General features: G+C 37.7%; 1 protein-coding gene across 7 annotated transcripts in view; it reads right to left on the bottom strand.

Annotated features, from left to right (window-relative positions):
• Nucleotides 1-14,388, bottom strand: part of PALD1 (phosphatase domain containing paladin 1) — a 143,909-nt gene that overhangs the window by 30,810 nt on the left and 98,711 nt on the right. For all 7 annotated transcript variants that reach the window (XM_039348162.1, XM_039348167.1, XM_039348164.1 and 4 more), the window contains one exon: nucleotides 13,066-13,206. In XM_039348162.1, the coding sequence (XP_039204096.1) occupies nucleotides 13,066-13,206 (141 nt within the window). The remainder of the gene's footprint in view (nucleotides 1-13,065; nucleotides 13,207-14,388) is intronic.

Genomic DNA, 14,388 nt, shown 5'->3' on the forward strand with positions numbered 1-14,388 from the left:
TCTTTTCCTTAGCAGACAATTTGCTGGCTGTAAACTAAAGTTTTATATACATATGTATATATGTATGTATGTATATATGTATGTAGGTCTCAGAAAACAAGTATATATGTATATATGTATGTAGGACTCAGAAAACAAGTATATATGTATATATGTATGTAGGTCTCAGAAAACAAGTATATATGTATATATGTATATGTATATGTATATATGTATATCTTTCTACAAAAGGGCTAGAAGCTATCTTGGTCCAAGTGAGAACCTTCCTTCTTCCCTGCTAATGGGGCCCTCCTCATTCTCAAAGTACTTTAGGAAATGTGCCCTTTTTTCGTGCTTTACCCACCAGCTGGAGAACGAATGCCAGTGCAAAGCTCCCTACTGAAACACAAATCTTCTACCAAGCTTCACTTTCCAAAAGTGCTGAAAGTTTCAATGTAAGTTAGAGCTTATTCAACCCTTAAGGAAAGATTCATTGAGGCTCCATTCTACCCCATTCGGGATATTAGGGAAAAGAGAAAAGAATAAAGGAATAGTAATATGTGATAATCTCAGCAAAGATATGATATGTTACAGTAATTTAACTAAAACTAGACAGACTCCAGATGTCCCAAGAGGCAATTGGACTTTCTTTGTTTTTCCTTGAAGATGTTTCACTTCTCATTCAAGAAGCTTCTTCAATACTGAATGAATGGTGAAGAATGGAAGGATTTATATTCCTTGCAGTCATCTGATTGTTAGCACTCTTTCTGAGAGCCGTTGAGGCCACTTGGAGGTTTATCTGTGCCCTCAGGGTCACCTGAATAGTGTAAATGGGTATGGAACCTTCTTGGAACTGCTGAAAGGGCTATGTTGTACCTTTCAGCAGTTCCAAGAAATTCCAAGAATGCTCCATACCCATTTGCACTATTCAGGTGACCCTGATAAACCTCCAAGTAGCCTCTTTTGTAGTTGTAAGTCAAGGACTACCTGTATTGGAGCCTAGAGTATGATTGTTGCAGGACTATTACTTTTCTGTAACAGAACCCATTCTTCAAAAACTAGTGCTTCTTTTTAAATAATAAACTTCACCGCCTTCAAAAGAGGGATAAGATGATCAGTCATTGTAAAAAGAAAAAAGAAACAAAATCAGTGTAACCATTAACAGCAAACATCTGAAGATTCCACCGATACCCTTCACTGTGAACTAAATGAGACCTCAACTTTTTCCTTCATATTTTCTGTTGGTTAAACAACCCCAACACCAAGTCCTTGAGATAATCCCTTATCACCAAATGTTTAGCCCCTCATCTTGATGAAAAGTTTCTACTTGGATGTGATAGGGGAAATAATTAAAAAATTCGAAACATTTCAATACACCAAGAATTGGGTTTAGTAGAAGCTCAGAGTTGATGGTTTTTTTGATACCAACTTCATTCATAGGAATCTGACATAAAGGTTTTCGCTTTGAGAAGCCATGCCATGCCACGCCATGTTCAATTTTGGTGTCACCCTGCAGCATCTAAATATCAGCATTTATACCCCCCATTTTCTGAAATTCAGGGAACAGGTGGCAGAAGAGGGAAGGACAAAAAAAAAAACCCTTCTTTTTCCAAACATCCTTAAACTAATTTATCTCAGAATCCACGCCAGAATGTTTAGCATAGTCGATCTTCACAAATATAAATAACAGGCATAAAATGACATTTTCCACTACATTCTGGAATGTTATTGTTTCTTCCCACCAGGCATGAAAATTATGCATTTAAGAAAGCCCATTTTTTCCCGGCCCCATTTGCAAATGGCTTGTGTGCTTGGCAGGACAGCCAGAATACAATTGATGCTGAAATGAAAATTATTAATGTATCCCAGCGGGAAACCTTTTACAAGGAGAATAACATAAAAATATATTAAGCATCTACAGCTATAGAAAGGGCAGTGGATTTTTTTTTGCTTGGGATCTGTTTGGACACACATCATGCCTGGTTTGTAAGGCAGATGTTGATTTCCAATTGTGGATTTTGCTCCTTGAGTTTATATATCAGCTTATCTTTGGAACCACCGAACACACAGAAGGGTCTTACCTAATTTTATTTCCAGAAGTACAACCACATAAGATAAATTAGATTAAGAGACAGCAATAGACCACACTCATTCAGCAAGCTCCCTCCTGAATGGAACTTAAGCCTCAATTTCCTGATGAAAATCAACCATTATATTATACTGATTCACCTATGAAATGAGCACATGACTCTCTAGAGGACAATAATAATGCTGCCACTGTAAGTGACGCACTGGGAATGAGCATTATGATAAAGTCAAGTGTCAATGACAAGATTTCGGATGAGTATTGTATTTCTCTCTTCAGGTACACTGATTGTTCTGTCCTCACTACACGTTACTCTGTGTGTAGCTTGACATGAAGCTAAATTAAACAGACTATCCTCCAATTAAACAGACTGTGTGTGTAGATCTGGATGCTTTATTAAAGGAACAGGATGGTGAAACTTGGATAAATAGAAATACATGCAATAAGAACCCAAATACAAAATAAGCAGTATTGAGTTGCTAGTGGACGTGACAATTAACAAATAAAGATAAGTCTAAATCTCACAGCAAATGCTATGTGTACAGGGTGTGGGTTTTGTCCTCAGATGACCATGTGCCACAGATTAGGCTGGATTCTTCCTGGTGCTTCCTCTTCCTTCCAAATGTTAAAGGAAATGGAGTCTGGCTTCCCAGAATGCACTTGTTCTGGAAGTGAGGCTTCATGGGTTCATGACTCTAAAAAGGGGCCGTGTCAGCTTCAAAACAACCTTAACCCTAGCTGCTCTTTATCTACAATGGCTTCCTACATTCAGAGAGGAGGAAGAGGAGGCATATATGAGCCGAGGTGGCGCAGCAGTTAGAGTGCAGTACTGCAGGCCACTTTAGCTGACTGTGTTCAGCAGGTCAGCGGTTCAAATCTCACCAGCTCAAGGTTGACTCAGCCTTCCATCCTTGCGGGGTAGGTAAAATGAGGACCAAGATTGTTGGGGGCAATGTAAATATATATATACATTGCTTACTGGTGTACACCGCTTAGAGAGTGCTTGCACTTAAAGCGGTATATATGTCTCATAAATAAATAAATAAATAAATAAATTGGCCATGGACATATCTTTGGTGATCTAAGAATATACATTTGAACCCCTAGGCTCAAAGTAATTGAACATTTTTAAAGACAAGTTTAGAAATACACTGTTCTCACAATCATAATTGAGACCAAAATTTTTGTTGCTAAGTGAAACAGTTGTTAAGTGAATTTTGCCCCATTTTATAACCTTTCTTTTCATGCTTGTTAAGTGAATCACTGCAACTGTTAAGCTAGTAACAGATGTAAAATGAATCTGGCTTCCCCTTTGATTTTGCTTGCCAGAAGGTCGCAAAAGATGATCACATGACCCTAGGACACTGCAACCGTCATAAACATGAGTCAGTTGTCAGGTGTCTGAATTTTGATCATGTGACCATGGGGATGCTGCAACAATCTAAGTGTGAAAAACAGTCATTAAGTCACTTTTTTCAGTGCCATTGTAATTTCAAAAAGCCACTAAATTGCACAATTTGCTTGAGTGAATAGACTAAAACCTATTTGTTCAAAGAAGTTTTTAAATGAATCTTTGCTGATACCCATTGGTTCCTATGCTGATCATTTTAGTTTTAGCATGTTGTGATTGTATGGTTTTAATTCTATTTTGTATCCCACATTGTGATTACTATGGTTATACTGAAAGAGGAAAATGAACAAATATGAACTGCATGATGCAATTTATCATCAATTGTACAGCCTAGAGCTCTAGAGGCAAAGAGATCAGTCTTTATTGCTATGAGTTAAATGTCAGAAACATTTTATCAATACATTGCAACTCTTGTTGAGAATTCCAGAGAAAAGTACTTGATGAACTGCAAGATCCTTTTCAGATGTATGATTTTGGATCAGAAGTGATCAAAACCTAAGGTGAGATCCTGCCTTGATGAGACATGTCCATTTCCAGCCTGTTTGTTTGTGATTTCTCTGAAGTATGTGTGGTTATTTCATATTAATCCAGACTTGGTTCCATTAAATATAACTGAATTCTACAGACTACACATAGCACCATTGCTTTCAAAAAGCGAATTATAAATAGTATAACAAGACAACATATTATTCATTTTATTCAGCTTGCTCTCTTTTGAATGGAAAATTAAACAACTACATACACTCAGATCCAAGTTGACAAGAAGCAGATGACATTATTTATGAATTATGTTTTAGGGTTTCCTCCCAATGAGTTGCTCACAGTTGGTAATGAGAAACTCTTGTATAATTATGTCCATATTTGTGGGAGGCTAGCAAAAAGTGAAGATGAAGATCTCCCAAATTACAACCATAGAACTCTTCTAATATAAAAGCTGAATTCAGAAAGGAGAAACTAAAACAGCTTTGCAGTCTCTTACATAGTTATTCACATTATGAAAAGGCAGTGCTGATGCAGTGAAGACAGGCCACCTTTTCAATAAGATTAGGACTCTGCTATTATACAATCGGTCACAACTGTGTGTAGTTCAGTATGTCTTTTGAAAAACAGCATGCAGAATCTGTATTTTTTGGACACCGTCTTTCTTTTTGAATATCCTCAAAGAAATATCCTAGAGTACCATAAGTTGACTTCTTCATTTAAACCTATCCCAAATTGTAAACATTTTCTAAGTCTAGTGCTCTTGCACAGTTGCAGACACAAACATAACTAAAATCATTTGCCCAGTCCAAACAAAAATTCTAGGTGTGTTGAAAAGCTCTAGGCAGCTGAAGCAACTATTAGCTAGAGCTGCTGCTGGGAATTCAATAAAGTTTCTTCCAACTTCTGTTCAATGCTCCTGTTTGCTCAGCTCTTTACAGCTTCTTAAATCTCAGCACTTAGAGAGATTCAACCAAAACTGGAAGTCCTTGTTGTTCCCTTCTGCTTCAAATATTGTTGGCATTTCACAACTTGATGCCCTCCAGATGTGTTGAGAGCACAGCCCTCAGAATTCATAGGCATCACTGTCTAGCATTTGGTCACCACAAAGTTGAAAGGCACCAGTTTCAGAAAGTTTTATTAGTGCTAACCTTAGATAAATATCTGGCTTATTAAAGTCCTTTCACCTATCCAATATTCATAGATCCTAGTGGAGAGGTACAGTATTAGAATCCATTCTTTGTCTATTTTTAAAGTCATTTGAGATCACCCTTTAAGCCAAAATCCTTTTTCTAATGGACTAAATTAGTGGCAGTAAGCACACTGTTGGAATACTTAAGAGACTAGGTTAGGGACAGACAGGAAAAAAAATCTGTGTATATGGTTGCTAATGAATCAACATTGCCTTAATGGTGCAAAACAAAAAATTAAATAAATACAATTAAAACAAAACAGAAGAGAACATGTAGGACATTTATGCAATGGTCATAAGTGTGAACAATGGTCATAAATCACTTTTTTTCAGTTCCGTTGCAACTTTGAATGGCCACTAAATAAACTGTTGTAAGTCGAGGACTACCTATAAATATTTTTAAAGAAAGCAAAAAACGAAAAAAATCTTTGACTGACAAGAAAAAAAAGAGTTCTTTAAAAACTCTTGAAAAGGAAATAGTTAAAATTTTCCTTCATCTTCCAGCACAGATCCTTTATGAATCTGGAATCCCTTTGTTTCCAATGAAGTACATTTTAAAACTTCCATGTAATGACATGTTTAGCGCTGGGCTAACTTAGATGGCAGAGAAATTGTGTTCCTCTACTGATGCTGAATTATTTTAGACCTTGCCTAATGTTTATATTGTCTGTCTGTTGCTATTGTGTACTCTGGTCTGATCTGCTTTTAACCCTCTGTTCACTACCTAGAGTCACCGGTGTGGAATACCAATTACCAATTGTTTTACAAGTGGTAAAACAAATTAAATAAAATCAATGAATTTTCCTGCACTCCTTCACCGTGTTTTTATTATCTGGCTTTCAGAATCATGCACAGGCAGCATATGATCGTGGCAATTCAAGGCCTCAAGATAAATATATCTACCTGACAAAGATATAGAGATGGGGAAAGATAACTGGCAAGGTGCTGATTATTTGTCTACAGCAGGATTTTCCACCCCTCAATCGTACCCTAACCCCAATTGCCCTTTTTTTCCTCAAGGCAGAATCCCAAAGCTTGTTTTTCTAGACAGGTAGCCTAGGCTAATGTTAAAAGTAACTACTAAAATTGGTTTATCATTTCCATTTTTTCACACAGGGAAAGTCAATATTCCACATGACAGAAAGAGATTAAAAGGCATGGGGACCCTGGTGCTAATTATTTACTATGAGATGGACCGAAGTACACATCTGGTTCAACTCCCATTGTTGCCAAGAATTCCATGGACTTCCATCTACTACATTTTGTGCTACCCTACACTTTTCTAATGCATCTATCTCTTTTAGATAGATGTATGTGTGCGTGTATGTATATGTGTATATACATACATGCACACACATACACACCTTGTTTTAAAACAGTACATATCTTTTATATCTTCTAGTTTTTCATGTACCACTTTATAATGCCTTGGTAAGACCACACTTGGAGTACAGTATCCAGTTCTGGTTACCACGAGGTAAAAAAGATGTTGAAACTCTAGAAAGAGTGCAAAAAGCAACAAAGAAATCGGAGAACTGGAGGCTAAAACATATAAAGAACAGATTTGGGTATGTCTAGTTTAATGAAGAGAAGGATGAGGGGTGACATGATAGCAGTCTTCCGGTATCTCAGGGGCTTCCCCAAAGAAGAGGGAGTCAAGCTATTCTCCAAAGCACCCGAAGGCAAGACAAAAAGCAACAGATGGAAACTAATCCAGAAGATAATCAACCTACAACTAAGGAGAAATTTCCTAATAGTTAAGAAAATTAATCAGTGGAACAACTTGCCTCCAGAAGCTGTGAATGCTTCAACACTGAAAGTTTTAAAGAAGAGATCAGACAATTCTTATTACATATTCTATTCTATTCTATTCTATTCTATTCTATTCTATTCTATTCTATTCTATTCTATTCTATTCTATTCTATTCTATTCCATTCCAATCATAAAGATAAGATTTGATTGTTGCTATGAATTCAGTAGGAAGCCCTAGAAACTCGCCGGAGCTGGGGTGGGAGCAGCTTGTGTGTGGAGCATCCGGCCCGCAGTTTCACCTCCCTGCCCTAGACAATTGACCATTCTCTCAGACTTAGCATCTCCACCTACACCTGGGGAAAGGGGAAATATTTAGAATACAAAGAACTAAGAAGTAGTTAAGATTTAAAAAACCATAAGATTATATACACAGGAATAAGAACACAGAAATAGAATATAAGAATACTTTATATATTACATAAGAATAGAAATAGAAAATATATAATAGAATAAGATTTATATTTTGTATAATAAAATAATGTTATATGGAAAAGTATTGTCTGTGTGTCTGTGTTCTATTCCATATTAAGAAAAACCCTAAGACACACGATCAAATACATTGTCAAAGTCTTGTGTCAATCAACACCTGTTGTAACTATCAGCAACTACAAATTAGAGACAGATAATGTCAAAGTTAAGAGAGAATCCAGAACATCTGCTTCTCAGATGCTAATTGTTGCACTGATCATTTTTCAAAGAATGACAAAAGTACCAGACTTTGGACACAGGAGATACTCTTATTATATTCCTGAATAGAAATGAGGTATTTTTTTTCCAGAACAGAGGATCAATACTGAAAGTGTCAGCATTAGGGATCATTAGGAATGCTGGTAATGAAATCAAAGAGCACCAGGATAATATAAACTTGCAATGTTCATTTCAGTGACCTAAATCCCAAATAACTACAGAATACACGATTATTTTCTGTGAAGGCTTACGAGGAACATACTTGCTATTTTGGAAAATTTTCAGCTTTCTTCTTTCCAAAGCATCATATGGAAGAGGGTTCATGCAAGTTCAGTGGAGAAAATCCATCCATCCACCCAGTCATCCATCCATCCATCTATCCACCCGTTCATCCATCCATCCAATTTATCTGACCACTTGCAACCGTCTTACAGAATATATGTAAAAAAGTGGCTTACCAGATTTACACAATAAAACCAGAATACAGAATCAAAATAAAATTAATTAAAATGGTAACTAAGAACAAAGATATGAGAGAAGGCTGCCTCTAAGAAAACAGAATTTATATCCCTCTGCCTTATATTTACAACATCAATCATAGAAAAGTTTCATAATCCTAGTCCTAGAAATATATAAGTACAACCAAAGTTATGGTAAAGAAACATCTTGGATGTACGACTATGAATGGAAGCTGAGCTATCATGAAGATTGTAAACCAGATGCATCCACATGCAATACACTTAGATTTTTTTTAAAAGGGGAGGTTATAGAACTGACTGCAATGTCCTATAGATGCCAATTTGATTTAGTCATTAAACAATATATAGATTTATAGTATGGTTGTGAGCAAACTATAAGCCAATGTCTTATATACATTTATATGCTGTTGTATTGCTAATGTTGTCTTACTGTGATGTTGTTAACAAGAATGCCTTGGAAAAACAGGAACTATAATCTAATAGATTAGTTATAGAAGAATAAGTATGCTAAAATCAGTTCTTTTACTCCAAAAATCAACTATCGGCCAAATAATTCTGGTAGTTCACGAAGGGTCTCTAGGCTTTTCATACATCAAGATAAAAACTAAAATTTAGGCTTAAACAAAAGAGACTTACTACAATGTGTAAAATACATTTCAAAAATGAAAAATTCTTAAATTTCATTTGTTTATAGATATATAGATCAGGGTTTTTCAACCAGTGGTACGGGTTCCACCTGTGGTACATTGGCACCTGGCAGGTGGTACGCGACCATCCTAGAAAAGTGGTAGCGGGAGAGTGGAATAAGCTGAACCGGTGGCAGCACCGCACAAGCCTGAGCGAGAGATGGCTGGAGTTGCAGGGCTGTCAGGGCTCAGCAGAAGCGCCAGGATCAGAGCCAGGCTCCAGCTGGAGCTCGGGGCTGATCCTGGTGCTTCTGTTGAGCCGTGAAGAAGCACCAATTAGCTGGAAAGCAGCACTGATCTTGGCACTTCTGCGGAGCCCAGAAGAAGCGCCAATCAGCTGGAATGTTGCAGCTCTTCAGGGTCTTGTGATTTACATTCAGATGCTTGGCAACTGATTCATATTTATGACGGTCACAGTGTCCCAGGGTCATGTAAAATGACCAAAACCTGCTGCAACCACCCAGCAGATGGGGGGAATAAAAGCCAAACACACACCCCCCATCACCCCCGCTGCCAATCCTCAACAGAAATGCTCACAACAATGAAAACCTCGGACAGGAGGAAGAGCGCCGCCGGGCGGGCAGGCAGGTATCTTGCTCGGCTGTGGCTTGGGGGGCACTTTTTTCAGTGCCATTGTAACTTCAAACAGTCACTGAGCAAACTGTTGTAAGTTGAGGACTACCTGTACTTTTTTCCTTTTTTTTTTTTTTTGGTCATCAGGTTTTTGACACCTTGCTAGGCGACTGGTGGTACTCGGATGTTGCCATATCCTAAAAGTGGTACAATGGGTGAAAAGGTTGAAAAGCCCTAGTATAGATTACCTCTCTGTGATGAACTGATGTTCTTTTGTTTTGTTTTTTGTACTTTGTTGTTCATCTTTTGTCTAATTTGTTATGAGGATTGTGGTGGACTACAAATATATTTAAATAAGTAACCAAATGGGAATTGCATCAGATTATTCTGAGCCTTCAAGGGACAAAGGAAATGGTGGCTTCCTTGCCTATGAAACACAAGGATCTCTTATTTGATTTTTTTAGTAAATCTTACATGACATTCTTTCTAAGCTTTCTCTTTCCAAATAATATTAGATGTATATTCTTCATGAATCATGAAACTTGTGCCTTTCTGATCAGGATAGACAAAATTCAAACACAGTGACAATTGGATTTAAAATGTTGTTTTCAATGTCCTGCACTGAATTTGTAGCTCAAGGAAAATATTGGCATCCCAACCTGACATCTAGTGGTATTTTCCACACATTACACACACTTTATACTACAGATGTGTAGACAAAGCCACAGAAATATAAATGGTTGTCCACTTATACATTGAAAGTACCTGAAGGAAAAGACAAGAGTGACAGCAGAAAATGTGTCCAACTAAATGTGTCCATTAAAAAAATACAGAAAGAGTGAGATAACAGTCAAAAAGGGGAGGAGAAAAAATTTCTTGAATAAAATTAAAGAACGAGAAACTTATATAAAGATGAGCATTTTAGGTAGTGCTTGAGTTACTAAGTTGCTAAGCGGGTGTTAAGTAAACTGCTGCTGTATTGCAGTTTTTACAATTTTTCTGTCATGGTTGTTAAGCGAATCACTGCAGCTGTTAAATGAATCATGCAGTCATTAAGAAAATCTGGCATCCCCCATTGATTTTGCTTGTGGAAAGCTGACTGGAAAGGCTGCAGTTGGCAATCACATGTGAAGAGTCGGCTTTATTCAGATCAACTGAGTGTTGATCCATTGGTTGTGACAGGAATTAACTAACCAGCTTGTTGGCCCCGCCTGATGTCATGGGCTGAGAGTGTGTGACTTGCCCAAAGTCACCCCGCCAGCTTTCATGCCTGAGGCGGGACTAGAATTCACAGTCTCCTATTTTCTAACCTGGTGGCTTAAGCACTAAACGAAACTGATTCTCTATTTAGAGCAGAACATGGAAAAATTAAATGGTTCAAAACTGGGGAAGGAGAACACTACAATGTTATATTACTGCCATATTCATTTAACATATGTAAAATAGATTTAGGAGATCTGAGGGAAATATCAATCACTTCAGTTATGAAAACAACTTCAATGGCTGAACACGAGGAAGTCTTAAGCAATATCCTGCTGAAGGTGAGAATTCAAAAGCCACTCCACTGCTCAATATTTTAAAAACTAACATTATATCAATAAGCACCACCCATCAATTGAAAAGAGGTAGAGAAAAGTCTTAAAAGGTGACTGATTTTACCTTCCTAGGCTCATAAACTACCAGGAATGGTGTCAGTTGCCATGAAATAAAAATCTCTTGGACTAAAGACTACAAATGATCTAGAGGAAAGAAACACTGAAATACAGAAACATCAAACTAGAAAAGATATGTATAGATAGTCCTCAACTTACGACTAGAAATGAGCCCAAAATTTCAGATGTTAAGTGAGACAGTTGTTAAGTGAATTTTATTTCATTTTATGACCTTTCTTGCCAGAGTTGTTAGGTGAATCACTGCAGCTGTTAAATTAGTAATGTGGTTGTTAAGTGAATCTGGCCTTCCCATTGACTTTGCTTGTCAGAAGGTTGTAAAAGGTTATCACGTGACCCTGGGACACTGCAACCGTCATAAACATGAGTCAAGCACCTAAATTTTGATCACATAATCACGGTGATGCTGCAACAGTCTTAAGCAGGGATCTTCAAACTTGGTCCTTTTATGACTTGTGGACTTCCAACTCCCAGAATTCCTCAGCCAGGCATGCTGGCTGAGGAATTCTGGGAGTTGAAGTCCACAAGTCATAAAAGGGCCAAGTTTGAAGACCCCTGGTCTTAAGTGTGAAAAACAATCATGAGTCCCTTTTTTCAGTGCTGTTGTAACTTTGAACAGTCACTAAATGAACTGTTATTAAGTTGAGGACTACTTGTATTGTCAAGAACATGGTTTTCCCAGCTGTAATATAGCGCTATGAAAACTGGAACACCAGGAAGGCTAAGAATGAAAAACTGAGTTTTTGAATTGAAGTACTGAAAAACAATTTTTTAGTACAACTAGAAGAAATCAATCAATATTAGGTGAAATAAAACCAGATGAAACAAAACCAGACCACTCCTTGAAAATTTTAGCAATGAGGCTGAAGCCTGCACATTTTCATCCTTAATGAAGCAGGCAAACCAGCATCTGCATTTCCTGCGTCGGAGGAGGAGAGCACATCTTTCTCCTTCTGTCCTGGCCATTTTTTACAAAGTCACAATTGAAAGCATTTTAACAAACTGCATCACTGTCTAGTCTGGTGGCAGCAGTGCCTCAGAAAGAAAGTCCATACAGAGAATGGTAAGGACAACCGAGAAGATCATAGGAAGCTCGCTTCCTGGTATTCAGGATGCTGCTTTTAAGCACTATATGCTTAGAGCTCAAAGCATTGTTAGAGACCCCACACACCCACTTTACGGTCTGTTTCTGTTGCTCCCCTCTGGGAGGAGATTTCAAAGTATTTCTAGCAGGACTACCCGATTCTGTAATAGCTTTGTTCCCTATGTCAGGGGTAGGCAACCTTGGCTATTTTATGACTCAGGAATTCTGGGAGTTGAAGTCCACAAGTCATAAAAGAGCCAAGGTTTCCTACCCCTGCCCTATGCCATCCGTCTGGTAAACTTGCAAGATTCGTTTTTCTCGCCATGCACATGTATACATAACCTGAACTAGACTATTGTTTCTCTGTGTCATATGATATATGTGGAAAATGCATAATTCTGTATTTATTTATTTTTGTCATATTTATGTAGTGTATATTGGAGGTGGTGACCCTTTGAGAGCTGTATGCAACAAAAATTCATTTTAATGTATGACGATTAGTGTACATGCAAAGTGACAATAAAGTTATTATTCTTAGTCTTATTTTTCTTGGAAACACAATGCAAGAGATCCTCATACTTGAAAATATCAAAGGCACTCAAGAAAAGAAGGCAGCAGAGTGATCATATGGAACATTAAGTCCAATCCTTGTTTCAGTTTAGGAAGTCCCAAAACAGGACTGCTAAAATCGCTTCCATCAAAGAAGAAAGAGGTCTTGGTGTATCTCTCAAGCTCCAGATTGTTCATGCCACAGATGAGCCTCCTCTTATTTCTGATCCTTCTATGGCAGCACACCATGACATTTCAGTTACGTGGCTAACTAAAGCCATCTATTTAGTTGTCTTAATAGCAGATTGGACTAGAAGTCAGCAAAAACTCATGAAATACATCCAGTAATTTTTCTTCTCTCTGAGGTTCAACTTACCTGTCTGTATGTACTAATGATGATTTCTCTCAGGTGGTAGTGCATAGGTGTCATCGTTTCGCTCACTGTGTCCAATGCCATGTCAACCTCCTTCTTCATTCGGTGTCCCTCTGGCAATATCTGGACCACTTTCATTACCACCTGGAAAATAACAGCAAATCTTATGGCTGATGATTAAGCTTTTCCTTTCTGGAGTCTTTTTTCTCATACAGGGACTAAACACTTAGCAAAGAAAATATCTCCAGCAGATATAAGAAACACAATTTCTCTATAAAGGCAAGGTTTAGTATTTAGATATCCTTCTTGCATTGTAAAAAAAAAAAACCCAACATAAAGAGGCCTTGAGATGTATATCTCAGTGTTTCTCAGCCTTGGCAGCTTTAAGATGCATGGACTTCAACTCCCAAACTTCAACTCTGCTGATTGGGGAATTCTGGGAGTTAAAATCCATTCATCTTAAAGTATAGGTAGGAAGTCCTCAAAGTACGACCACAACTGAGCTCAACATTTCCATTGTTAAGCAAGACAGTTGTTAAATGAGTTTTGTCCCATTTAAAGATCTTTTTGCCTCAGTTGTTAAATGAATCACTGCAGTTAAGTTAGTAACCTGGTTGTTATGTGAATTGGCTTTGCTTGTGAGAAGGTTGCAAAAGGGGATCACATGATGCTGGGACACCATCATAAATATATACCAGTTGCCAAGTCCCCGAATTTTGTTCACGTGACCCCAGAGATGCTGCAATGGTTAAAAGTGTGAAAACAAGTCATAAGTCACTTTTTTAGTTATAATTTCGAATGGTAACTAAACAAATGGTTGTTAAGGACTACCTGTATTATCCTTTTATCTACTGATGATGTTTAAAATAGACAGATGCCACACTATCTATTTGCACAATAACCTTTGTCTGTAGTTCAATAAGTTCAACTTAGGAATCATTTTTTATGGTAACTGTGTGAACACCTGCAAGATGACAGGTGCAATCTCATGATCCTGGACCTGTCCCCTCTGTGCACATACAAGTACAGTACATTTACATGGCACACATGCACAAAAGAATCAAGCCGTGCCACACCTGCCATCTTGCAGAGGTTGACTTCACTGAAGACATCCATGATTCAATGGGATCTTTTGCATTCCTCCAACTATTCTATGACTGTAGAGGCAGCAGCAGAGATAGGGTGTCCTGTCCTGTTCTGGGTCCTACTTGTAATTATCTGGTTAGTAGCTGTGTTGCTTCTTGTCAAACTTTTTCCAGCCTGATTAGCAGAGTTGCTAGGATCAACTGTGTCCCTGATGTAACAGGTTTTTCTTGGGTAGCTCAA

The sequence above is a fragment of the Crotalus tigris genome, unplaced genomic scaffold, assembly GCF_016545835.1.
Source record: "Crotalus tigris isolate CLP2741 ecotype Arizona unplaced genomic scaffold, ASM1654583v1 scf7180000018124.1459596, whole genome shotgun sequence".
Taxonomy (NCBI): domain Eukaryota; kingdom Metazoa; phylum Chordata; class Lepidosauria; order Squamata; family Viperidae; genus Crotalus; species Crotalus tigris.